The sequence below is a fragment of the Podarcis pityusensis genome (genome assembly GCF_964106645.2).
Source record: "Podarcis pityusensis genome assembly, chromosome: 7".
NCBI lineage: Eukaryota > Metazoa > Chordata > Lepidosauria > Squamata > Lacertidae > Podarcis > Podarcis pityusensis.
In genome coordinates this window covers 24064606-24091522 of record NC_138031.1, presented here as the reverse complement: position 1 = coordinate 24091522, position 26917 = coordinate 24064606, and the positions used below count along the sequence as shown (strand labels likewise).

Here is a 26917-nt window from a genome sequence, read left to right as displayed (position 1 = left end):
TAGTTGAGTTTTTTCCTTTAAAAAAAACAACTTTCCCATCAGTAAGATGTTGAATGTGCAGAAGGGATGGGAGGGATGTTGAGATGGAACAACAACAAGAACTTTATTATTTGTACCCCGCCCATCCGTCTGGGTTGCCCCAGCCACCCAGGGCGGCTTCCAGTACAGTGGTACCTTGGGTTAAGAACTTAATTCATTCTGGAGGTCTGTTCTTAACCTGAAACTGTTCTTAATCTGAAGCACCACTTTAGTTAATGGGGCCTCCCACTGCTGCTGCACCGCCACCGCACAATTTCTGTTCTCATCCTGAAGCAAAGTTCTTAACCCGAGGTACTATTTCTGGGTTAGCGGAGTCTGTAACCTGAAGTGTCTGTAACCTGAAGCGTCTGTTACCTGAGGTACCACTGTATAGTGAAATAGATTCCGGTGTTGTGTAGTAGCCCAAGTTTTACTTTCTCCTAGCTGCTAAACTTTTGAACATGTGCTTTGGCACAATGGTAAACAATTATTAAAGGGTTTAAAAAATAAAAATAATACTGATTATGAAAGAAGGTGGCCAAGGAGTAGAGCCACACGTGAGCTTGGTTTAAACCAGTAATGCACAAAATTGTGTTTATTTAATGAAGTTTAAGATAGAGGTCTCTGGTACATTCCAAAAGTGGGAAAGTACCTTTCTCCTAATATCTTTCTTCAGTTCTGCTATGCAAAGCTCCTTCTACCTGTTCTGCCCACACAATCCATTTTTGTAACCCACAATAGTAAAGGGAAACTTAGTGTTGAGACGCAGTACATCTCTGAATGCAAGACATGGAGTGGGGCTGTGGAGGGAAGACTCTTGGCTTCATTCCCTTCTTGTAAGCATCCCAGAGATGCTGGGTGGTATCCAACTAACTTGTCCCATCAGCAGAAGGAATTATGCTCATGCAATGGAACGTCTACCCTCTCCTCCCCGCACCTCTCATTTCCCCCCTGCGCAGACTTGCCAATAATCTCTGGAATTCACCATCATAAGGTGTAACAATGGCCACTAGCTTTGATTACATTAATTATCTCCCCACCCCCTGATTTATGGAAGATAAAAAACTGCTAACAGGGAGTTTCAAGGTGGAACACCACAAAAAAACAGATGCTAGGAACTAATGGAGAAAGACCATTGCTTTCATGCTCTGCCTTTGAGCTTCCACCAGCCAGACACTGTTGGGAGCAGAACCCCAAATCACTCTTAATGCCTCATACGCACTGAAAAATACTTTTTTCTTTGAAGATTACCTTTCCACACAGATTTACTTAGAACATTTTTACTCTGCCTTTCAATGCAATAGTCTCAAGACAGATAATAAAAACAAAAATAAATGTTCATTCATTTGTAGTGGTGGTTCTCCACCCCAAGGGAGTTTTGAGTATATTCTGAAATGGATGCAGTGATAAGGCAAAAAGTGGAAGCATTCAGGTGCTTAAAGTCTTGCACAAAGACTTGCATTCCTTCCATGCAGCAAGCTCTACAATAGCAACCAACTGGAAAGGCTTATAAAATTCCAGTATTTCCGGGAAGTTTAAACACCTCTGGAGCCACTTAATGTGGAAATCTGGCTAATCAATGAAATCAATGAAAAGCAAAGGGATGGGTTAAGCCAGAAACAGTTTGAATCCTTTTTCTAAATTATGCTATTCACTTATACATCGTGGCACATAGAAAAACACCAGGTTGTTGCAGTATCTTCAGTGACACATGGATTTCTTACTAGATTGATATAATTGTGTCCAAGTTTGTTTTATAGCTGTTTCTGTCTTAGATACATATATATTGCAAAAAAACAAAACAACCCCCAGTGAAATAAAAAGTAACCATTTGAAGCAGCAATGACAAGCAGTGATTGCAGCTATAACTGGTATATTTAGTGGTCAATAGTTAATCTGAATGAAAATATTTTAAGTCCCTGAAATGGACTGTGCTGCTAGATTTGGCAATTTCTTGTGGGAGATGGTTCTATAATCTCAGGGCAACATTCTCAGCTGTTGCCACTAATTTTTAGAAGGCAGTTGAAATACTATTCTTCAAATATTCTACACCTAGGCTTTAAAACTAACTCTCAGCATCTAGAATCAACCTGGCATCTAGTTGATTGTGTACTTAAATAATTGGTTTATTAAATCTCTTTACTCCATTATATTCTCTATTCTTCTGAAGCGTCTGTAACCTGAGGCTGGAAATTGCCCACATTTGTATGCTATGTGAGAACTGGTACTTCTTTTGGTTGGGTTGGCACATTGTGTACATTGATTAAGAAATTGCCACCGCGTTCCCTCTTGAACTGTAAAACCAAAATGATCACATGACTAGGAAGGGAATTTCTCCAGTTAGAGTTCTCCTCCATTGCATGAGTTTAGTGTATAAAATTGATATGTCCTGTCCTTCATACTGAGAACTGTAAAAGTGCAGAAAGTTCAGCATAGAGTTGCTATTATTTTTCCTAGAGATGAATTGATTTCAGAAATGATATTCATACTTGGACAAAAATATCTATTGTGTGCCCATCTTTTAGCAAATAAGTTATTTGCTCTTGTAGCAAATAGGTTCTTCTCACCTTCTGCAGAATAATTTATGTAGGTAGATTATATGAAAGGTATGAAGATGTATCACCATAAAACTCTACTACAAATGGGCTGATGATACCTGATGTGCTTGTGATGGCTCTGAAATGCTTTGATATGCTTATGATTTGTGCTGAGATACAGGAAAGCACATATCTTCATCTAAGTGCTTATGCACTAGTATATTTGGAGCAGATAGCACAGTGCCTTCATTTTCTTACAGTGAAAAATGTATTGCACTACTAGGCACAACAGCATTTTGCTCTCCGTTTTAAAAATTAGGAGCACTACTAAATAAATACATCTATACGTACTATATATGTGTACATTTTATTCATTTTGTATTTGGATTATCTACAAAGTACCAGTGCTGCTGCATACAATGCTCTAATCTCCTTAACAGGCTTCTGTTTAATAATTAGCCTGGAAAAATCTGACTACCTCTGAAACATTATTTGCATACATTTAGATTATTTAATATTTCTGCATAATGATATAAATCTCTGTTTAAGAAGTCTGGTCCTAGTTATGCCACCCATGCAGTGACACAAACACACGTATATGTATGTATTTAAAATATTCAGAACACTAAGTGTTTTTTTCAATGCAAAAGGTAGACGTTTCAAGGCCAGATGTCCCATAAGAAACACATTTTAGAAGCAGCAAATTACAACTAATTATAGAAGCTGCAGAAACAGATTTGTAACACATGACTTTGTGCAACCCAGAACTAATATTTGATATTGGACCATGCAGATGGCTACTGCTGGAATGATCATATTTCCTGCTTGCATGGTATTTGAAACTTGAATTTTGTGGTGCATACGGCAAAAGGTCAAATGTCACAAATGTAAAGCACTCTCAAAACAAGTATTTGTTACAGATGTTTAAGAATCTATAGTAAGAGGGGGATTTTGAAAATTACAACTGACATTTGGACAAATTATTCCATGGTATGTACAACCTTAGAGAATAACATTTGGATTTTTGCCAATGATAGGATTTATCTTTGTAATAATAAGAATGTAAATGAAAGCAATCTCTTCTCTTTTTTGAACATGTATTTAGGAAGTTATAAATTCACTTCATTTCATGACAAATAACTCCTTTTGGATTTCTGGTTCCCAAGCTCCCCCCGCCCCCCGCCCCCCACCCCAAGCTGCCTTTAAGAACTTCAGGTACCAGCTTAAGCCCCTTCTTTGTATTTTATAATATAATATATCTTAAATTTGTAAAGGTTTTGTAAAAGTTGATTTATGCATATGGCTTCCATGTAGCCCTTTACCCTGATAAGAGATGTAATATCTCCAAATCCACTTCCATATTATTTATTTATTGTATTTCCCTGTTGGAGAATAAATCTGATAAGTTCATAGGTTTAAACATCTGCACCAACAGATTTTTTAAAACCTGCACTTCTGTTTTATAGTTAATCGACATTTGACTTTAAGTCACCTTTTGACTATAAATTAACTTTTGAGTATATAATATAGCAAATAGCATTGTGTCAAGAACCTTGTGGAAAATTACAGTAAGTAGTTAATTGGCATGAACTTAGTTCAAATTTGGCTAATTTTGAATAAGGCTATCATATCATAATACTTTATTCTGCATTTTTCTAGTTGTTCATGAAGCATATTGTTGTCATAGTAAAGTCATAGTATGCAGTATAGAAGAAGAAGAAAGAAGATAAGAGTATAACTAGATCAGAGGTGGAGAACTGGGTCTGGTCTGTGTCAGAGTTTTATTTTCCCCAGCACTCACAGGCCATGGTTGACAGGTGGAAAGGGCCATCCACTTGTTAATCACATGATGTCACAATGTCATCAGATGACTTGGTTTTGACCAAGTAAAGTACTGCAGATCCTGATTGATTGTTGGCAAAGTGCTGTGCACAGAGTTTTTCAGGTGTCATTGATCACCTTCAAACCCCATTTGACACTGCCATGTCTTTACCTGCTTCACACTTGCAGGGCAGGTAGGTGTGGCTTGGCCAAAATGGCACCCCTGGCCAAATTGGGAGGTGTGGACTGAAGGTTCTTGTGATCTATATATCAGTATAGATCAGGACCATATGGACAAGCAGTGAGAGTGTGTACTTGTTTTCTAAATAGATGGCTTCTTGTCTCTTTATTTTTCAAGCCTAATGTTGTGCAGAAAAATACTCAAGGGTTGGGGGAAATAATATTTAAAAATGGGTTGGGATCACAAATGCTCTGTGACCTGTAGATATGACAGTGGTTTGCTTTGGTCTTCAGTTGCCTGCAGGTTTTCCCATTATTGTTAGTGACAGTTCCTCAACCACAAAGTTTAGGGTGGGTATCTTGGGAACAAATGGAAGAGAGCCGAAATCTTCATAGTGTCATTTATTAATGTGTACACACACCCTTACTTCAGACCATTTCCCCAGGATTTGAGTGGGGTCATGTGTGTACTTTCACCAGTTTTATTGATGACCTTTTTGCTGGGAAGTAGAATATGGAAAGAGAGTGAAGGAGTGTTCCCAAGCGAGGTGGACCTGCAGAAACCTTACAGATTTCAGCTAACTAGCATGCCAGTCATTGCAATCCAACCTTAAAACCTTCTCCTGTATACAGTATACCTACTATGATTATACTTCCTGCATCTGAAGAAGTGGGCATGTCCAGAAGAACTTATGCCATATTAGTGCCATAAGACTCCTTGATTGTATATGTGTTGTGAGTAATAAATGTGACATTTCTCAAGTCCTCATTTCTCTGTTCTGTTACTAAACTTACTAAATTGCGTGCAGTTATGATGTTGGAGCACAGACTTGGTTCGAGTTCCAAATGAAATGAGTACTTCTGTAACATCCATCTCCAGTTGTTCAATTTGCTTTGAAATTGTTTTAATATGTTGACCTAGTAAACAGTGATGAAAGTTGTTGTAGACATTGTAATAATAATCAAAATGCATACTTTATGGCAAAACACTGATTCCTTCTCCCAAGTTCTTTGGTAAAAGCTTTCAGAGTAAGCAGTGCTGTCAGGAGAGGACAAGAGGAGCAACCATTTAAAAAGCAATCAGCTAAACTAGTATGTCCATTTGCAGCAACGTAGATGTTTTGGAAGAGAAAGTAACCTGCATGTTGCAAAACACATTTATCAGTTCCTAACACATGAAGGGTGTGTGGTTCCCATTTATGGGGAGGGGAATGCTATCTCTGCCTACAGCTCTGGAACCAGTCTGCCTCAAGCCATTACACCAGGCAGCTGAATTCCTCCATCCCTGTTTCTTTTCTCCTCTGCCCCAGCCAGCTTTTAAAATGCTATTTTTTTCCTGTTTAGTTTCAGAGTGGCAGGAGCAACCAAGTTAGATAGGTGGGGTACAAATGATAAAATTATTAAAATTATTATTATAAGAATGTAAGAAGGGCAATATTTTAGTTGCTAAGATAAAGGGTAATACCCAGTGATGTCATACTCCAGGTAGACTCCTTGAAATCAGTGGATTTGTCTTTGAATTTCATTGAGTGTACTCTTGAGTATGACTCAGTTGGATATAATCCAAATCAATGCTTTATAGAATTTTATTCTGGTTGTGTTGCTTAGGGGCAAAGAAAGTCACTTGCTGAAGTGAAACAGGACTGGGCACTGTCAGTACCAAGTTGGGAGATGGTTTGGGAACCCCTTGTATGCTGTTTTGAGCTTCATGAGTGAAGAAAGGACGGGAACATGAATGTAAATAAGTAAATAAGTACATCTAAGTTGTCATATCTGCATAGCTAATAAGAGCAAGAGATGTAATGCCCCCAATACCTTGGCATGTTACAATGTATAATACTAGGACTGAGTCTTGCCCATCCTTTTGCTGTGCGAAAACTCATACATGAACATATGCTATCAATGATTTAAGGCTATATTTAAGTGAGTGCACAAAGTGACATTAGAAGCAAGCCTATTCCTTTTCTTATCAATATAGTCAGGTTACTAGAAGTAATGGGAGGACTGTTCAGAATTAGACCTAATCCTTTTCAAGCTTAAACTTTTAAGATGACTCTCCTTTTTTTAGCATGCTACGAGGCATGAAAGTAGGAAGATGCTTCCAGAGGAAAAAAGAGAACTTCATCAGGAGTTCAACTATAAAGGAAAAGAATTAATTCGCTACAGTAATAAAAGAAAAAAGATTGCCTCAAATAATTATTGTAAATTTGCAATGGGTAACTCAGAGGGGAACAAAATATGGTCCAAGAAAAGAAAAACAAACAAAATCAGCAACAGAAAGTGAACAAAATTAAGGAAGGAGGAGGGAACAATTCAGAGTATAATTACATGCTTAAGTCTTTACAAACAAACAAAATCTGAAACACATGTAAAAAATGAATTTTGTAAGAATATAACTTGGCTTGAAGAAGTGAGGGAATTGTGTATCATAAAAGCAATGTGAAAGAAAAAAGTCCCAAGGACCCTTAAAACATTAACACACTTTGGTTATGTAATTTTTCCAAGAAATCTTAAACGTCAACCAGTATGGGATGCACCAATTTAAACTACACATTTAGCCTTCATTTGCATGTAAAAGTTAAGCAAAGTTAGTATGACTGTAGTGCTAAGATTGATAGCATTTTAATAATACTTACATATATATTTCTTTATTTTTGAGGTACTATTGTATTTTGTAATCATGTTCACTTAAGAAGGATTATGTACTATTTCTTTCTCTTTGGGTCTGTGCAGACAGAATGCTGCTGATTGCTTTTGGTCATGGCTAAACACTAAATACATGGATTGAATGTATGGGAATGGTTAAAACTCTCTCTCCTTGTTTGCTTTTGATCCTAATAGTGAATTCCCAATACTTTGGCAGCAGTGTTAATCACAGTAAGGGCAATCAGGAGCACTATTCAGGTGTTAACTACAATTGCACCTAAGCAGATCTGGGATGGGGAGTATATTATCAAGTCTCGCTCCTCTGGCTTATTGTCCCCATTCTGTGTACAGCTGCCCACAAGTCTGATGTAGGTCTTCATCTGCAAACATGGAACCAAAATAATGTGACAGAGTAGGGGGTTGGCAGTGCACCCCCTTGTGTTATTGCTCACATGCAAGTGCAGTCAACGCTTGAATCGGCTAGGATTTCCTCTTACAATGAATTCAAAAACCCAGGTTAAAGCTGCTTTTAAAAAACCCACTGTTCAGTGGAAATCTGGGTTAGAGCTAGGTGGGATTTCAGTTTCACTGAGGACAATGTTACTACCAATGTGGTGGTTAACCCAAGTTAGGTCTGGTAGGAGGGCATTCACATCCAGAGGGGAGAGAATGGGAGAAAGAAGGGCATATGTTTTTGTAGCTTGCTTTCTATTCCTTAAACATGAGTTGGCCCTTTCCATTTTGCTGGTTCAATAAGTTCCCATTAAAGGGACTGATGTGGTCCACCCCTTCTTAGCTTCAGTAGTTCTCTGCATCAAGGATTCCCATTTGGCTCTTCTTAATCACATACCAGCAATCTATCATTTTACTTCTTTCCTGTGCCATAGACTCTGCTGTCCAAAAACCCATAACATTCTAAAACGATGAACTTACCAATAAACCTGTGGTATTTTATAGCAGTTCAGCCAAAAATATATATACTGCATTGCTTTATTTTTTTAAAAAAATGTTCTTCTAAAGAAGAAGATTTTTTTTTTGCCCAATATGCATTTGAGAAGGAAGACTATTAAAAGAAAAAAATAAATTCTAAATAAAGTTTCCTTGACTTGATAGCTTCATTTTCTTGTCACTTGCCTAGCCATAACTTTGTGCAGTTGTTCCATACATTAAAAGCTGAATCATGTCAATCTGTTATTTCCTGCAGTGCTTACATAGTTCAGTTTCCACGTATTTACTTGCTTTGTAGGCTCTACTAAATCTTGGGTGTATTTCCTTTTATTGGTTTTAGGAAGCCGCCCTTGGGAAAGAATGTATAGAATCTTCTTAAAATTTAAATTTATTTCTCTTGCTGGAGAACATTTTATCAAAGAGGAAGGTTTTGCCATATGCCCTAAAGTTGCTTAAATTCCAAGTGTTTGAGTTCCTAGGGGAGAGCATTCTGTAGCTAGATCCTCTCAACCGATAATGCTTTAGCTCCGGATCGCATGCATTTGTCAGGAATTCATAAATGTCATTGTCCCACAAGAGTGCAGCTGTCTTGATGGGTCATGGGGATGTATTTGCAGATGTATTGGAGCCCTAATTAGTGTGTGTTATTTTATGTAGCAATTTTAAATCTTAAATGGAATACGTTGCAAACTGTTTATGTTGAGCTGATTTGTTCATGAAATAATGATTGCACTAAAGGGAATGTATTTAATGTTGGCATTAGTTTTAGCAGTTCAGTGGAAAGCAACATAATGCATCTTATTTAAATAACTGATTGGTGATTAATAGCATAATGACCTTTTTTTTTTTTAAAAAAAAGGAGCATGACAACCTCCTTATATGGATCAGATTCTTAACAATTTTGTTGATTGTTAAAATAACCTTATTTGCAGTCCCATTGATTTTCAGTAGGACTTAAGGCTGCAGTCCTAAACATAATTGCTAATGAATAGTTCCCATTGAACAAAGTAGAACTTAAATGTTTACTCAGAAATATGGAATTGCACTGTAAGCATTCCAACTTCTGCGCTGAACTGAGTCTGCACAGTCCTTTCAGCTTTGTGTCTGATCCAACCAGTTGCAGGTTTTTATGCCCTTGCTATGGGAGACAGGTGTTCCCAGATCCTTTCTCTTGTAATAAATTTTATTAGTTTTCAATTAGAGTCCAATAATAGCCTCATTATAACAATACCAATTTATAATAAAATTATTAATACCAAACATTCAAATACTGAATTACATAATTTAGTTAAAGTGCCTGCTAGATTTGATGGTTTGATGATTTTCTTTATTTCTGCGTTCCAAAATATTACTAGTTTCAATTACATTCCAGTCATAATAATAATCCCTTATACAGCAACTCCAATACTAATAGCTTCTATTTGTATTGACACATTAAATGGTTTATAAAACTGCAAGTGAATAACTCAAACTATATCCTTGTTCATCCTATGTGTGGCAATTATTCCGTCCGTGGTGTTTCTTCCTGTCCTTGTAAGATGTTATGTCTTTCTTTCCCCTGATTGTTGCTGTTATCTGTCATGCCTTGGGCAGAGCTGATATCCCATTGCTGTTCCAGAAATTTATCCATGTTCCTAGATCCTTTCTGCCGTTTTCCTGCCCTTCCACCTTATCAAAGTCCACTATCCACAAATGAGCTAGCGGGACCTACTCACAAATAGGAGGGAGAGGGAGGCAGATATGTTATCACTGTGGACAAGAGGAATTGGAAACAAGTGGTGGCATCTTCAAGTAGGAAGGGCAGCAGCAAGGCTGGGCTTGCCTATGACACAGTTCTGTGTTTGCCACATATTACTTTAGCTCATAGCTGTCAACTTGCCCCTTTTTTAAAGGGAAATTCCCTTACTCCGAATAGGATTCCTCGCAAGAAAAGGGAAAAGTTGACAGCTATGCTTTAGCCGGTTAATGTTCATGGTGCTCTAGAACCTGTTTCTTCCAAGTTTAATTAGTGCCAGATGCAGGGAGCATGGAGACAGCAGTGAAGGAAATCCAAGGGCATTGTCTGCTATCCAGCTTTTAACTTTGACCCACTTTGGGTGGATAGTTGGAAGCGGAGGGCCAGATCTACCCACTTTTGTTGCCCTCGTATGCTAAGTTATGCGGCCTAACTACTAATACATTGTGCTGGAAAAATATATGACACCAGATGCTGAAAGTTGGTATCAATGTATTTCTCCCTATGTGTTACAATATAATAGATTGTCTTTAAAGTAAACAAATCAATTGATAGCAGTCAAAAGCGTTAGTGCATCTGCTTTGCATGCCGAAGGTCTGTGGTTCAATTCCTGGTATCTCCACGTAGGGCTAGGAAATCCCCTGCTTGAAACCCTGGAGAGCCACTGCCAGTCTTTGCTCTGACTTGGTATAAAGCAGCTTCCCGTGCTACTAAATCCTTGTGCTTCCTTAACTTACACCAGGCATCCCCAAACTTGGCCCTCCATCTGTTTTTGGACTACAACTCCCATCATCCCCTAGCTAACAGGACCAGTGGTCAGGGCTGATGGGAACTGTAGTCCCAAAACAGCTGGAGGGCCAAGTTTGGGGATGCCTGACTTACACAAAGGAGAAAGGAGAACTATGCCAGAGGTTTCATATTTGGTAGTTGGAACAAAAGCTGCAACTAAACATTTGCATCTTAACCAAAAATTTAAGTGTTTCGGTAAATATGAGTGCTTATTGGCAAATTGTAAAATGTTCTGAAAAGGAGAGCTGACATTCTGCTTTGATTGAATGTAATCTACATAATATATTTCCAGGCTGAACATTTTTTTGGCATGCCAATCATCAAAAAGTAGGTGGGATAAAATAAGAATTGGAAAAGGCAAAATAACAGCACTTTAGTCCTTCACAAAGTAGGTTGGCAACAGCAGGAGCCACATTTTTCATCTGTTTCCTACTTTGAAGAGGCAATAAAGTACACATTGCTGCCCCTTCAGCCTTGCAATCTCTTTAGAGACATTGCCATTTGTCCTTACTGATTTTCTTTCCTTTTTTGGCTGGGTATAGAACTTGCAGAGCTGAAGTTTGCAGAGGATGGTAGAACTAGGCACCCTTCTTGACTGAATCCTAATTTCATGCTTGATTTTGAGGATCCCATTAATCATGTAACTTTGGAAATTGCTTTATTTGTATGTGTTTTTGAATGATAGTGTATCTTAAGATCACTCCAAGGAAAGAAGTGAGTGTCTATTTACTGGCAGATTTTGAAGGGGCTTAATTTACTCTCTTGGCATGCTTACAAGAATTTCATTCCAAGATTAATGCCTATTATTCTTGTGTATATCTTCAGTGATTTATACTGGAATTATTCCAGATTTACATTAGTTCAGGACAGATCAAATTCTGGCCCTTAGTGTCCCATTATATTTTGCAAATGCCTTAGATTGGTGCAGTTTAACATTGAAAAGGTGAGGTAATGCATTTAAAATTTTACCTCTGAGAGGAAGTGGGTTTTCCTTATTTGATGATAGATTAAGGAAGAGTTAAATTTCTGGGAGTGTGTTTTTAACATGTTTCTATAGCAGAAGTGGTAGTTGTGCATTAGGTATAACCACAGATTTTTGTAGTGGGGAAAAAGTGTAATGTGCCTTAGTTTAATTCTTTAAGTGCCTTCTACAGGTCTTGTTACAGGTCTAAATATAATTTCCTTATACTTGAGAATAAAGTGGGTAATGACTCATTTCTATACCAGGCCAATATGATTCCTTCTTTCAATTATAGTCTCTTAAGACGGTAGGGTGGTGTTCTCTTAACCATTGTTAAGAGATTGGGTGGAAGGAAGTGCTTATATTGTATTTGGTTTAATTTCCTATTAGATCTATTTCAGGGCATGCAACTGGTGCTCTTTAACTCATGGTAGAGCTTTTGATTCAGTGGATGCTTTCGCTAACAGAAGTGGAGTGCAGGTCATTTTTGCTGATGCACCCTGCCACCAAGTTCCCCTAGAAAATCAGCTCTGGATAAACAGTGGGGAGGGTGGTGTGGGGCTTCAGAACCAAGGGAAACAAGCAAAAATTGGCACCCATCTTCTGTTCATGGATCAGAGCCTTTCAGTGAATAGAAGGGCATCAGTTGTAGTCCACTGTCATTGTATTTTTCCTTGTTAGGAGATGGTAGCCTGGCTAATAATTAATACTGTATTGGCCTGAATATAAGCCACACCTTTAAAATTCAAGGGGGGGGGGGAGACAATACCCGAATATAAGCTGCTCCCTTAAAATTCTGCAGGCACTCACACCCGTTTTACCATATGTCTGTTTCAGCAGTGATAATGTAAAAGCCAATTTTTGTAAGGTCATAAATTTAAGCCACACCTTAACTCTTAACGGTCAGAGGGGGGGTGAGTGAGGCTTATATTCAGGCCAATAGGGTAATTTGTTTACTGGCAACACTTTGGTAGGTACTTGATGGAGCACAGTAGATCATAGAATTGTAGAGTTAGAAGGGACCATGACAGTCACCTAGTGTAATCCCCTGCAATGTAGGAATCTTTTGCTCAACGCAGGGCTCAAACCCACAAGCCTGAGATTAAGAGTCCCATGCTCTACTGACTGAGTTATTCCAGCTCCAGTCTGTCCCAGTCAGTCATAACATTTAAAGTAGAAAGGTCATGGAACGTGGAATAAACATAAAAATGAATCCCACTCTCTCCATAAGCATGCATTGAAAGGGTGAGGGGAAAGTTCAAAAAATAGTAAAACAACAGGAAAGTTTTATTTCCCAGTCTTAGAATGGTATGGCTAATTCATGATCCTTGTCTGCCAAATGCCCATTAATCATCTGCTATCACAATGATGTCAGGTGATTGGTTGCTTTGAAGTCCCCACTATTTGCAGTTAAGTGATTAGATGCAGAAGGGGGTTCCTTGTGCAGAACTCCCTCATGCAGGGCGCTTTGGGCAGACATTATGTATCCGAGGGAGTTCCTTTGGGAAGCCAGTGGGTGCTCTCCCCTGCAAATACACAACCAGGAGAGCACTTTAAGGCTCCCAGTTTTTATCGACAACCATGTATCTACCCGCCCCATACTGACATCACATATATACATCCACTATACATTTTTCACTGTATGCTGAAGATGCACCTCTTTACCCTGGCCCATGACACTTGAAATGTATATTTTTTTAAATGACCCACCCAGTTATTGTGATTGCAATTTGTTTTTAATTGCTTTTAATCTTGAATTTTAAATTGTTGTGACCTGCCCTGGAACCTTAAGTCAGGTAATAAATAAATAATGCCGGTTAGGTGACTGTGGAATTTGAATCCCTGGCAGACCTGGTTTAGCCTGTGGGCCAGAGCGCCGCCCCCCCCACCTCTGGTTTATTGGAAGCGAAACAAGCCTTGTTCCAGCATGCTTCCTTTTTGGCATGCCTAGATTCAGCATTGATATAGGCAGGCACGTCCTACAGGTAGATCGTGATCTACCGGTAGATCACTGGATGTCTGTGGTAGATCACTGGTAGATCACCGCCAGTTTTTAACTCTGTTTTTGACCTGAACCCCAAAAAAGGGGTAGATCACTCCTAGTTTTTAACTCTGTGAGTAGATTGCAGTCTCTTGGGAGTTGGCCACCCCTGATAGTGGTTTATTAACCGTAGTTCTCCATGATACCCAAACCAGGAAACTTTGTTTTAACCAATCCTCACAGAGCAAGATATCTGCCAGATAATACCGTAATAATAATAACTTTTACTTCTATCATAGTCTAGCTGCTTCATGAATGTTGCACATACGCATGCATACACAGTCTTCTATTCTGGACTACACCTGTGATAGACTTAGCGCAGGAACTTAATATCAGGACTTAATGCAGGAACCTGTTTCCATTGCTGGAAATTGATTTTAGAACACTGTAGGAAAGAAAAAATAAGTTTGTAGCTGGTTGTGTGCAGAATATTCTAATTTTATTACTGAATAAAAGTAACTATTCACGTAAGACATTTTAAATTACTGGTTCCTTTGAGAGTGAACAGTTTACGTTTCTTAATATGTTCTGCTTGCTTAGAAAACTGTGGTTTAACAAACCACCATATGTGGGCAAAAGCTAGGTGTGAAAGACAGCACATGAGAACAAGGCTTGTTCTGTATTCCGTGGTGAAATTTAAGAGCTATTTAAGTAGCACTTCAGTGCTAGCGAAAGATATAAAACAACAGAGGTGTAACATACTAAGGGAATTTTCTCTTTGCAACTGAATTGGCTAAGAAATTTAAGAATCAATATAGATAGATGCAAAAATATGTTAGGGAACAGTGATTTTCCTTGAGATTAAGTGTATACGGCTTTGGAAAACGTTTCAGCAAACGTAATAGGGTTTTCTATGCTGTTTAAACATTGTGGAATCTATTTTTCATGAGCCTAATAAACTTTACTTTTATTTGCCACACAGAAATTATTGTAACCACTGCTTTGTCCTCAATAAATCAAAAACCAAAAACTCTGCATTCTTTTTGAGGCTGTGGTAACTAACAGAGACCCACATCATTGTGAATAACATGGTAATGGCCTAATTCAAACCAACTTTTGAGAAAGAAGCCAGTGTGTGCTAAGTGAGGTATTTGGAGACAGTAAATGAAGTGACTTAATGATTCACGGCTTTAGAAAATGAATCCTTTCCCACCAGTAGTGTCAGGATTCAATTAATATATTGCTAAAGTGGGCCTGTGGTGTTCATAGAAGCATGTGATTTATTCAGACTCAGATATGTTACTTTAACATTTCTAGTTTCGACGCATGGGTTCCATTCCTGATAAACACAGAAGATTAATTCTATGGGCAAGGAGAAACCCTTGAATCCCATGGCGTTTTGGCAGGTGGAGTGCAGCTCATCAAGGATTTTTGAAATGAAGAATTCCAGCCCAAACTGGATAACTCACTGGAGATCTGCAATGGGAGCTCCTGTCTCTCTTATGCTGAGGGCTGATAATGAGCTGAAAAGCAGGATAGATATGATAAAATTAAAATAAAATTGAAGCAATGCCATGTCTTAAATTTCTTTTAGAAATCTAATGTAATGACTCATTCTGTGGCTATTGGTGGTTCTACGTCTTAACTTTCTAGCAGTGTTGGCCTTATGTGTTCTCAGATTATTTTTCTGCCTTTACTGGTAACAATCTTTGCTGGTAATAGTGATCAGTAAGCATTGTACAAAACTTAACCTTTTTACAGAGAAGAATGAGAGGCTAAATCTGCTCTGCGCTATGGGGGCCTAGGAGATCTTGCAGCTCTGGAGTTCACAAGGCCTAGAGCAGGGGTCAGCAACCTTTTTCAACCGTGGGTTGGTCCACTGTCCCTCAGACCATGTGGTGGGCCAGATTATATTTCTTTTTGGGGGGGGGATGAAGGAATTCCTATGCCCCAGAAATAACCCAGAGATGCGTTTTAAATAAAAGGACACATTCTACTCATGTAAAAACACGCTGATTCCTGGACTGTCCATGGGCTGGATTGAGAAGGCGATTGGGCCACATCCAGCCCATGGGCCTTAGGTTGCCTACCCCTGGCCTAAAGTCTAAAAGGAATTTCAAGAGAGAGAAAATATATGGAAAAAGAACAGTTACCAGAATCCAAATTTTGTAGAAATTTTACACTTTTTCGGCAAGGAGTCTGAACCCACCTACACACTACCCATAATTTGAGGCCATTCATTTTCATGGTAGTACAGATCTTCAGGCCAAAGCAGTGTCCTTATATAGTCCCTGTAAATCCACTTGGGAGTCATTAGGACCTGCTTGGTGAATAAAAGGGCTTAAGGCTGCAATCTAGACCTTCCTTATGCTCTCTGCTCACTTCAGCTGGCCTCCTGCTGGCTGATCATATCTCACTGAGATGTGGACTCAGAAGCAGATAGCATATTCCAAAGGGATATTTGCAAATATATGGGAACTGCACATGAAATAAGAATAGCGCATGAAATATCTCGCCCTCCAGGAAATAATATTGTCAATGCCAACTGAAATAAGCAAGGTATATGACATCCTTTAGCTTTAAAGTTGAGACTTTCAATATTTTGGCAATTATTTGATGTGTAGGAGAATAATTCATTAATGTTTGTTCCTGCCTTTGATTTAGAGATCTGCCAATGGAACTATTTGATTTCTGGCAACTCTGCAATAGAGTTGAGCTTTACAGCGCCGCATATATAATTGACTGAAACGCTGCCATGGGATGCCTGTGGGAGTTCTTTTCATACTAGTTGGTTTGGCTGTCGCTCAGGGAGTTGCTTTCAAAACTGTTTCAAAACTATTTTGGTAAACTTAAGGATCATATGAATAATGAGTCACATTGTAAAACCGAGAGCCCTGAGCTCTTGCAGTCAGGGGATCACTTCAAAAGTGGACAGGAGAGCGTTAAAGGATTCGAGATCACTTGTATTCTTGAATCCAATGTTTTGATTACCTTCATAAAACACATTTTCTTAACTGAACAAAAGTTTCTGCTTTAAGTGGCTTGGCCTTCTAATTGTAAACTTGTTTATATTTCTCTAGTTTTTTGTGAGACACTGAATGCCACAGTCCCTCTCACAAAGTAGTTGCTAAAGGTTATCATTTAGATTTTTAAAAAGAGTTTGGTGACTGTATATTAAAACGTAGGGTTGCAGTCCTTCTCACACATTGAATTCAATAGGACTTACTTCTGAATAGATGTGTAGGCTAGCACTAATAGCTACAAAAATTCCCAGATATTGCAATTCTTACATGTTTGGTACTGTACACATTTTAGATCATCAGTTAATTTTATAATAGCATTTAGCATGTCTGTTTGCTACACGTTGCTGTTACAGTAGATCATAGAAAACTGTCAAGCAAAATTATTTTGCAACATATTTAATGCTACTATTTCCTTTATAAATTGCTTCCCATGAAGTATTCTGAAGCAATTTACAATATAATAAAACACAAACACACACACTGGTTATAGCTCATGGATTGTTTGGAGTGAGACAAACCACGAGCCTGGTTTGAATAGTGTGTTAAGACAAATCATGACTTTGCTCATGGCAGCGAAGCAGCAACAGGACAGGAGGAAGAGCAAAACCGCTGCAGTCTCCCATCAGGGAGTCTGTGTGTTTGCATGTTCACACCAAGACATAGGTTGACTTTGCATTCTGTGCCAATCAGCTCACTGTGTTCTATCATTTAAGGCTTTCCCCTCTCAAATTATATTTTTATAAACTAGAAGAAAGAGGTTCCTAAATCTTTACTCCACACTTAATGTGCTGTTATATCCTGCAGTATCTTCACATAGTCTCCCTGCAGATGTAAGCACTATTAACTTAAAATTCTTTTGATCCAAGTCATCCTCCAGAGTCATTTTTAAAGCACATTTTTACTACTCGCTGTTGCTAAATCTAGCAAAATATTTATTTCTGGGTAGAGAAACATGATCCGGCATCTCCAGGAATATTTTGGGTTTATCAAGATTCGCAGGATTTGCTTTTCTGTCTTTTTTGGGGAAAGTTCTCCATACCTATACACTACTGATTAATTTTCCATGGCATTAAAGATATCCCTGACTGTGACAACCTAGAAATATAGAAAGGCCAAAGCTGAGGTTCAGTAACTCATAATGGTGTAAAGTGATACAGATTTTAAATTATTTTGGTATCCAATTAAGTCAGGAGTAGACCCATTGAAGTTAATGGACTTAAGATCATCATGACATACCACCTTTTGTTTGGGCTTTTGTCATCTTTTGATACTGCATATTCTCATTTAAAATATCCTGGTAAATGTTCTAGGTATATGTTATGTCTTTAGTAGCTGTTATAGCCGTCCTAATTCCAAAGTCCATGATCCTAATTTCTCCATTTTGTTGCTCCAGTATCAATACTCTGATTGGTCCCTCTTTAACCATACGTACCAGTACATATTATTTTAAACTCCATGAGCTATGACTTACCTGTTAAGACCCAAAATATTTTATTATTATTATTCAGTGTGTTTGTTTCCACTCCAAATTATTTTAAAGCTCTCCTGGGGTACATTATGAAGACTTCCATAGACATTTCACCTTGCTTTTAACTAGGTGTGCTGTATTCCTTTCCAACATAGCTTGGGATCTGTGTAGTCTACATGCCTATCAAATTGCACCTGGTTTTCATACATCATTATCTCCTTCCGACTTGTGAGAATATTACTTCTTAAGGTCGTGTCATTGAGTTTGTGGCCTTATCCTTCCATTTCTACATCAACTGTATTTGTCTGAGGAATTAAGTGACACCAAAGGATATGAGCCATGCATTTGCATGCTCAGCAGAATGTTTGCTTTTCTTTTGTTTCTTCCTTTAAACATGTGGCTCTGTTGTTGCCTTGTAGAACCTAGAAAGCAGGAAGCTATTCCTCCCCTTGATTTACATACAATGGGAAATCTAAATTAGATTCTTAATCTGGACCATGGAGAACTTTGTGGTACCCCTAAAAAGATGTATGTGGGAGGAGTCAGTCATGCGGCAGAATGTCAGTATATAACATGAATTAAAGCAATTTTAACATATATAATGACAGAATAATACTATAATAGTAAAATTTGACTCTACCTTTGCTATAGACTATTACTATGGTTTGCTTTAATTTGAAACATTATATTCTCTGTAAACACTCAGTACTCCCCAAGCTGCTTCTATCTGGCATTATGTACGAAAAATGGAAGATGCACCCAAAATTTTACTTTCCCACACTTCCCTTTTCCCCTATGTTACTTGTAAATCTTTCTTACTCCATTCTGTTCACTCTGCTTTCCATATTTTTAGTAAACCTAGTTGAATACTGGAAAGCAACTCTTTGTTTTTTCCTTTTCCCAAAGTTTGAAGATTCCCCACACCCATTCTTCTTCTTGGTTCATCTGAAATAAGTACTTAATAAAAGAAATTTTTTATTTGCTGTAATTATGGCAAAATAATCCGGATAATTCAGTAGCAGAGAGAGAGACATGTGAATATTGCTTTTCATGTATGCTGTAAAATCTTGCAACCTTGTGCATAACTTTTCAAATGAAATTATTTACAGTTAATGGATGATTATGTATCTATTCAAATTATGTAGCATCCAAAAATAAATATTGTAACTTTTAACAATTTAGAGTGCAGTAATCAAGACTGGGTTGGATCCAGAGGAGAACAAGCAAACTTATCTAATGCAACTGTGTTTTCCTGGCTCCTCCTCCCAGTGAACCCTCCCCAAACTCCTATTTTGCCTGACTGACACAATTCCAGAAGTATATTGGCAAACCGAATTCAGAGAAAGGTTATAAGGATGGCTAAATATCTGACCATCAACTTATATCAGAAAAGTCTGAGGGAATTGGCTTGGGCGTTAAAAAAAATAATGGATCAGGTTCTTATCTCAGTGCTTTGCCACACCTCAAAAAACTGAACAAGGACAGCACAGGAAGCTTTCAGCAGGTGGCTACAAATGTTGGCTAGGCTTGGTAAGCAAGTGTTGGTTTCTGCAGGTCAGCTTGTAACGTCCAGTCCCACCATAATAGCACAACATTACATGAATTTATTAACACAGATATTCATTGAATGAAGTGATGTAACTGTTGATATTTTTAAACAAAACTTTTTATCTAAGATTATTTCCACCGCTTTTGACATGGTTTTCCCCTTTCCAATTGTACAACTATTTTTCCTTCTGCCCCCCACCCCCAAATAAGCCCTCCACATGTTTTACACAAGTTAAAATACTGAACAACATTTTTGTTCCTTTTTTTGATACAGTCACAAGTAACGTGGGGAAAGTGTAGCATGAATTAAGGTAGAATACAGAGGATTTCTCCCATTCACCCCTTTTTGAACTGAGCTCTACATTGATTTGTTTTAAATAAAAATGTGTGCTGTTATGAATGTTAATAAATGGAAATATAGTTGATTCAAGCTACAATGCAATATAGCTTTTCTAAGTTGCATGGACAGAGAGTTTCAGTGATACAATCAGGGAAAATCTGCATCTAGAAGTAAACTCTAGCCTTAGCCTGTGAACATTCATGCTATAAAAGTGTTTGCTTGGCAATTCTAAACACAACTCCTAAGAAGTAAGCTACACTGGAGAAATTAGAACTTACTTCCAAATAAACATGCACAGGACTCCTTTTTCAAATGCATCTCATTCTAATGGTGAAGCATTGCCAGGATTACAGGATTGGACTTGCTTCCCTTTACTTTTTTAATAAACAAAACCTAGGAGCACTTATTGCACTAGTAAAAACTGCTTGTAACCAGTTTGAAACCAGAGTTTCAGATATTAAATGGGGTGTGCATCCTCTGGGTATGTATTAAACATGGTTCATGCTGGTGCAAACCATGATGAACCATGGCTAAGGACAGTGGGAGGAAATTCCTGGGGGGTGGATAGGGGTTGCAGAAGTGAATTCATGACCCTGGGACCAGCTTCTAAACTTTAATGACATTACATCTTTATTTCACTCGATGCTGATCTGTATTCATGGGACAGTGCTATTTGAAATTGGTGTGTTTAATGTGCCTCCTTGTGATTTATATTTTTAGCATAGCATCAAAATGTTTAAGCCTTTTAAAGTACTGATGATTATTTTTCCAAATGTCTATGTTTTCATTAGTGTGCCTTAGCTTTTGGTGTTATTTTTGGCAGCAACTGAGCAGAAATAATCTTGTTTTCAGTTATTTGATTTGTATGTAATCCAGGACATTTTATTTAATGTTAAGCCACTTTAAAATGCTACTTGTCTCTGCTTACGACTTATGAAGGAAGTACCAAGGCCTGGCTCTATCAACTTGGGATTGAGGCCCTTTGGATCTTAGGCCAAATTGATCCACTGAGGATACAGCCCATTGGTTGCCCTTTCCTTATCGAAACCACTTTCTGTCTCAGGAAACATGGAGGAGGGGAATAATCACAGAGGATGCAATAGGAAAGAGAAAGGGGGGGTACACGTGTATGAAGAGGGGTTGCTTCTTTAATGCATATATATTGCTGTTTTTCCTGCTCCTGCCTCGAATCTACAGAATCATTTTAGAAACTTACTGGGACCTGTGCTAACAAATACAGGATAAGATGCTGGCATGTATGGACATAACACTAAGTTAGCTGGCATATTGTCATCAGATCACCTTGCAGCCCCCGACTCTTATTCACTGACATCTGTCTCAGGAGAGCACTTTGAAGATGCAGAAACAAATAAATATATAAAAATATACAGTGTTACCATATTTTTCTGTGTATAAGACACCCCCGTGTATAAGACAACCCCTGGTTTTTTAAACCCAAAATTAAGAAATTAAGTTGTTTAGCTTTTTTGGGGGGTGGGGGAGGTCACTTCTACTAATTGCTCACCTGCCTGCCACTGCCAGTCACATACCTCGCTGCAGCCACCAAATGTCTGCTTGCTCACCGCCACCAACAGCCCCCCGCCCATTTGCCGCAGCCGCCAATCGCCTCCCCGCCTTGCCACAGCTGCCAATCGCCTGCCCAATTGCCGCAGCCGCAGCCGCAGCCAGTCACCAGCAGGCCTTGCTGCAGCCACCAATCACCTGCCCAATCGCCGCTGCCAATCTCCTGCTTGCTGCTGCCGTTAATCACACGTTCCCCCCCTCTGCATTTATTATCTGTGTATAAGTTGGCACCCAATTTTTGCCTTTTTTTTTAGCAAAAAGCATCTACTTATACACGGAAAAATACGGTATATTGTGTGCTTATAATATATATGTAAATATATACAAGCGTAATATATGTAAATAAATAGTGGGCAAAGTAGCATTATTCACCTCAGAAACCAGCTTTTCTCCTTTGTGAGCTGTCCCTCAAATACTGGAAGCACTGACATCCCCTTTATCTTCTCTGTATTTCCAATAATAGTCATGCAGACAGAGAAACCTTCCATTTTACTTACTAGCCACCTTTCATCAGGTGGCAGTCCCAGAAGTGTCAACGCAAAAAGACTCTTAAATATTTATAAAATTAAAGTTTGTCTTTTTTTTTTTTTTTTAAATAAAACCTGCTTCATCATGAATGCCATAGTTACAGGGGGAAGCTCGGCAAAAGTAAATATGAGAGAGGTGGATTGTGAAACGATTATAGAGAAAATTAGAGTTCTTTCAGATTTAGGCACCTACAATCACGACTAAAGTTTTTTTGGAATAATTCCTACAGTTATTGAAACCTTTTCTTTTATGAAATCCTCTATTTGAATTCAAGCTAATAAAATGGGAAAATATCATTTACATTTCTTAAAGTTTAAAATGTTTGTCATATGCTGTGACCTAGATTTATTAGACTGTAGTAGTTTTAGTGCATTTTGGCTGGGAAGTGTGTCATGACATCAGTGTAATCTATGCAGTATGTGATTTCAGTTGGTCCCAGTGTTAAATATTTTCATAATTATGCTGGTTTTGGCAGTTAACTTGGAACTTTTAATGAACATGTTTTATTTCTGGGCTTGTGAGCAGCCACATATGTTTCAAAAATTAATTGTGTGTTTTCAGAGTTAACATTGAGCAAAAATATGTATGACTGCAGATTGCTTTGACATAAAAGGTCTAAAATAGCAAAATAGTTCTTGTAAGGTCATGGCCACATGAGTTGTCTTGTAATAATTAGGGTTTACATATTGTGTTAAAGATATCATTAGCCGTTGTTCACTTAAAAATAATATTTTGAGAGCTTCGCTTTGGGGTGATTCCCCCCCCCCCATGTTGATAAGAGCAAGCATAACTTGGTCTGCATGTCACATGAGCCAACATATCAAACAGGTGGGAAAGTAGATCTGGCTAGTGGGTCCCGTTTTGCCAGGTGGCAAGCTGTGCTATAGAAGAAAAGCCAAGCCAAGCAAGGCTTGAAGTTACCGCCTGTGGTGGTGACTCAAGCCTGCTTTCTGCAGGGATCGGCTGTGCGACTGAGTTCTTCATGGGAATCTTGGTAGCACGGCTGACCCAGTGGGCTTGGAATCGCTGCCCCTTAGCTGATAGTTGGTGACTTCAAGCCCTCGTTGGGCAGAGGTCAGCTGTGCTACCCAGCAGTCTTGTTCTCACTGCCAGTCAGCCGATCAGCCGTGACAGCAAGTCTTCTTTGCCAGTGAACCATCAGGAGTACGGCTTGAGGCTTTTGATTTTCTGTTGACAGCCACATCTGTGCTTGCCCCACATATGACATCCAGTTTGGGGCAGATGTGCATGGTTTGTGGGAAGACTGTCTCACATACTAAATTGGGATCCGTGCTGCGCCTTATTAGGTCTGTGGGTCAGAGTGCTACTACAGCATTCCGTAGAAGCCAGTACTTTTGATTTCTTTCTCTCCCAAACAAACCACAAGGACAAACCTTAGCTGCCTCTCATGGATTGCTTTGAGAGAACTAAAGCGTGAATGCTTTTTTGCACAGAACGCTAAGCTAGTTCTGCGGTTAGTTTTCTCCTGGTTTGGCAAAAGTAGGTGTGGCGTGGCTACACTTTGAGCAGCATGCACTTGTATGCTGCTCTTGCATGGAAAGCTATAATGTATTTTAGGCTATAGCTTCCTATGATGTGCAAACAGGGCCAGAATTTGATAACCTTAAGATACTCCTTTTGAATCCCACATTATTCAAATATTAATTAAATAAAGATACAGTGGTACCTCAGGTTACATATGCTTCAGGTTACATACGCTTTAGGTTACAGACTCCGCTAAGCCAGAAATAGTGCTTCAGGTTAAGAACTTTGCTTCAGGATGAGAACAGAAATTGTGCTCTGGCGGGCGGCAGCAGCAGGCGGCACCATTAGCTAAAGTGGTGCTTCAGGTTAAGAACAGTTTCAGGTTAAGAACGGACCTCCGGAACGAATTAAGTACTTAACCCGAGGTACCACTGTAAACATAAATGCAGGGTTTTTTTTAAAGCTGGAACTCAAAGGAACTCAGTTCTGGCACCTCTCAGGTGGGTGCCATTGACATTCTAAGAGAACGAGGGAGTCATTCATGGTGAGTTCTGAGCTCCTCTTTTTCTAGAAAAATAGCACTGCATAAATGACTTTTTCACATCAACAAATACAAAGAATTGAAAGAGGTGTCAAAATACCAAGGTTCTTTGTTTATTACATTAAATAATTTTATATTAAAAAGAGATATTTCCGTTGAAAGGGAGAATTCTAGGCATCTTACACTGTACAGATGTAGTATCCTTTCGTATTGTTGTAAACAAGTACAAATGGCCATTGTGGCGGTCGTGTAACTGTAGTCTGAGAAATTTAAGCCGTAACCCCCTCTGAGCATGCATATATGGTTCTTTGAAACTGTTCTGACCAATCCAAGTATTATAAAATGTTTAAAATGAGATAAACAATTATAGAGCACAGTTGTCAAATTGTTAGCACTTTTGTTTGTTTTCATTATCTCGTGGTCAACAGCTTTTGTTTCTATCTAAGGTATTAGACCCCAGCTTATCCATTCTGCTGTTCATTCTTTCTCCTATTACATATTTAATTAGTTTATATCTTTCTTACCTTTGTTACTTTTCACCAGCAATCTGTTTTTTATTCTTTATTTTCTTTTTAGTTTTTTTTTTAAATTCCACCTTTTTTTCCGTTGTGAATTCAGTATGAACATTTGTTAACTTTTATAGGATGATCATGAAAGCTGTGGTTCAAGTTCAACAAATCGTAGTACCACGGAAAGTGCAAAAGCAGCAGTGAAACCAAGAAGAATTCAACAGACCACTCCTGACCCAGATTTACCACCAGGTACTTTGTGATAAAAAATAATATAGTTATTTTTAGGACTCTGTTCTTTTGGCGGTTGTTAGTTTGCTTGAAGCGCAGGAAGCCTGATGTTTTGTTTTATTTAAACACTTGATATCTCTTCAACTGGCAATTTTATTTTTTTCTGTATTTGGTAACTTGTTAGTAAGGTTCCCAAGCAAAGGGTTTAATAAAACCATGATTTCTTTTTAGGCTATGTACAGAGTTTGATCTGGCGGGTTATAAACAATGTCAACATTGTCATCAATAATCTCATACTCAAATACGTGGAGGATGACATCGTTCTGTCAGTCAATATCACTTCAGCAGAATGTTACACCGTGGATGAATTTTGGGATCGAGCATTCATGGACATATCTGGTAGGCAGACTATTGAATTTTTAAATGACATTGGACTTTTTTTTAAAGATAATGTTCTAAAATAATTTTGCAGAAAAAGTGACCAGAGAGACAAATATTGATCTATTTTAGAAGTGAGCTTTATTCTCTGAGTTTCCCCATTGATTTCTTACAACACAATGCATTGTACACCTTCAAGCTTTTCAGATTCTGCACAGACTTGAAGCAGATACCAAGTAGGAAGCATTTGAAACTTCCTCACTCCTGCAGTCTCTCCAGTGTTTCGAATAAAACTTTGGATATGTTAAACATGTGAAAGGTCCTTTAAAAATGTTTCTATGTATTAAGTAGTGCGAAAATACGAGCGTTTGCATAGTATTTACTTTGCTTTATCTGCTAAGAACTGAGCAACATTTTTCTTCCTTTTGAAAGCAACTGATTTGGTCCTAAGGAAGGTGATAAATTTTTCTGACTGCACGGTTTGCCTAGACAAAAGGAACGCTAGCGGCAAGATTGAATTTTATCAAGATCCCCTGCTTTACAAGTGTTCGTTCAGAACTCGTCTACATTTCACTTACGATAATCTTAATTCTAAGATGCCATCCACTATTAAAGTAAGTACTTTTCTAGATCTTTTAAATTTGATGTATGAATTGTTTTTCACCATGTACTCCTAAGAAAAATGAAAATCGACCACCTAAAACAGATTAATTTCTGCTCTGCCTTTGGGGACCACTCATTTTTGAGCCTCCAGATGTGAACATTGGGTGGCTATAGCCATACCAGGACTTTGTGTCCCAGGAAGAGTAGTTTGGCTGTTAACAGGTTACTTCAACCATTCTATACATTTTTTGAGATACAGCTTCTAGCATTCATCTTACTTAATTTAGCTACTTCTTCATAGTGTGAGCTTAAGGATACTTAATTCTGGTACTTGTATGGATAATAAAAAGGCTTACTGGGGTAATAGATAAGTGAGAATTCAAAAATATTATGATGTAATTCAAGGTACTTAATAGTCTTTAATGAGATTGTGTATTCTAATCTACTTCAAGAGAGGATGCACATACTGTATGTGGGAACAGTGGTGCCAGAGCAATCTGAAAGCCTATAACAGCATGTACTGTGGGTGTTTTGTGAATTTTTGAAATTAGATTGAGAAAGCGAAGTATTGTCTGTTCTGAACATGTTTCCAGATGTGTCCATGAGTACTGTAGTTTATCTGTCCCTGTGTGCAGCTAATTATCCTGATACTATTGATGCCAGATGCCACATAGGAGTTGTTTTGCACATACATTTATCCAGTAGCATGTGGCTGTAGGGTCTTAATTCAGACTAACAATTCATTATTAGGTACTTAAAGCTATTCAGTTTAGTTTCAGTTTGTTTAACTGTAACAAACTTTCTCCTGTTTCTAAGCCAAGGATTGGAAGCAGATATCCAGAGCTTTCAGGATCTATATGGCTCTTTCTAATCAATACACTTATCAGTCTGGCATTCTCTGTGGCATTTATCCGAGCTTAATGTTCTCTTAGATCAGGCATAGGCAAACTCCGGCCCTCCAGATGTTTGGGACTACAATTCCCATCATCCCTGACCACTAGTCCTGTTAGCTAGGGGATGATGGGAATTGTAGTCCCAAACATCTGGAGGGCCGGAATTTGTC

General features: G+C 38.3%; 1 protein-coding gene across 7 annotated transcripts in view; it reads left to right on the top strand.

Annotated features, from left to right (window-relative positions):
* The window catches only part of VPS13B (vacuolar protein sorting 13 homolog B), a 350839-nt gene that overhangs the window by 9589 nt on the left and 314333 nt on the right, over positions 1-26917 (top strand). For all 7 annotated transcript variants that reach the window (XM_081013853.1, XM_081013855.1, XM_081013851.1 and 4 more), the window contains exons 4-6: positions 24777-24894; positions 25105-25272; positions 25684-25865. In XM_081013853.1, the coding sequence (XP_080869979.1) occupies positions 24777-24894; positions 25105-25272; positions 25684-25865 (468 nt within the window). The remainder of the gene's footprint in view (positions 1-24776; positions 24895-25104; positions 25273-25683; positions 25866-26917) is intronic.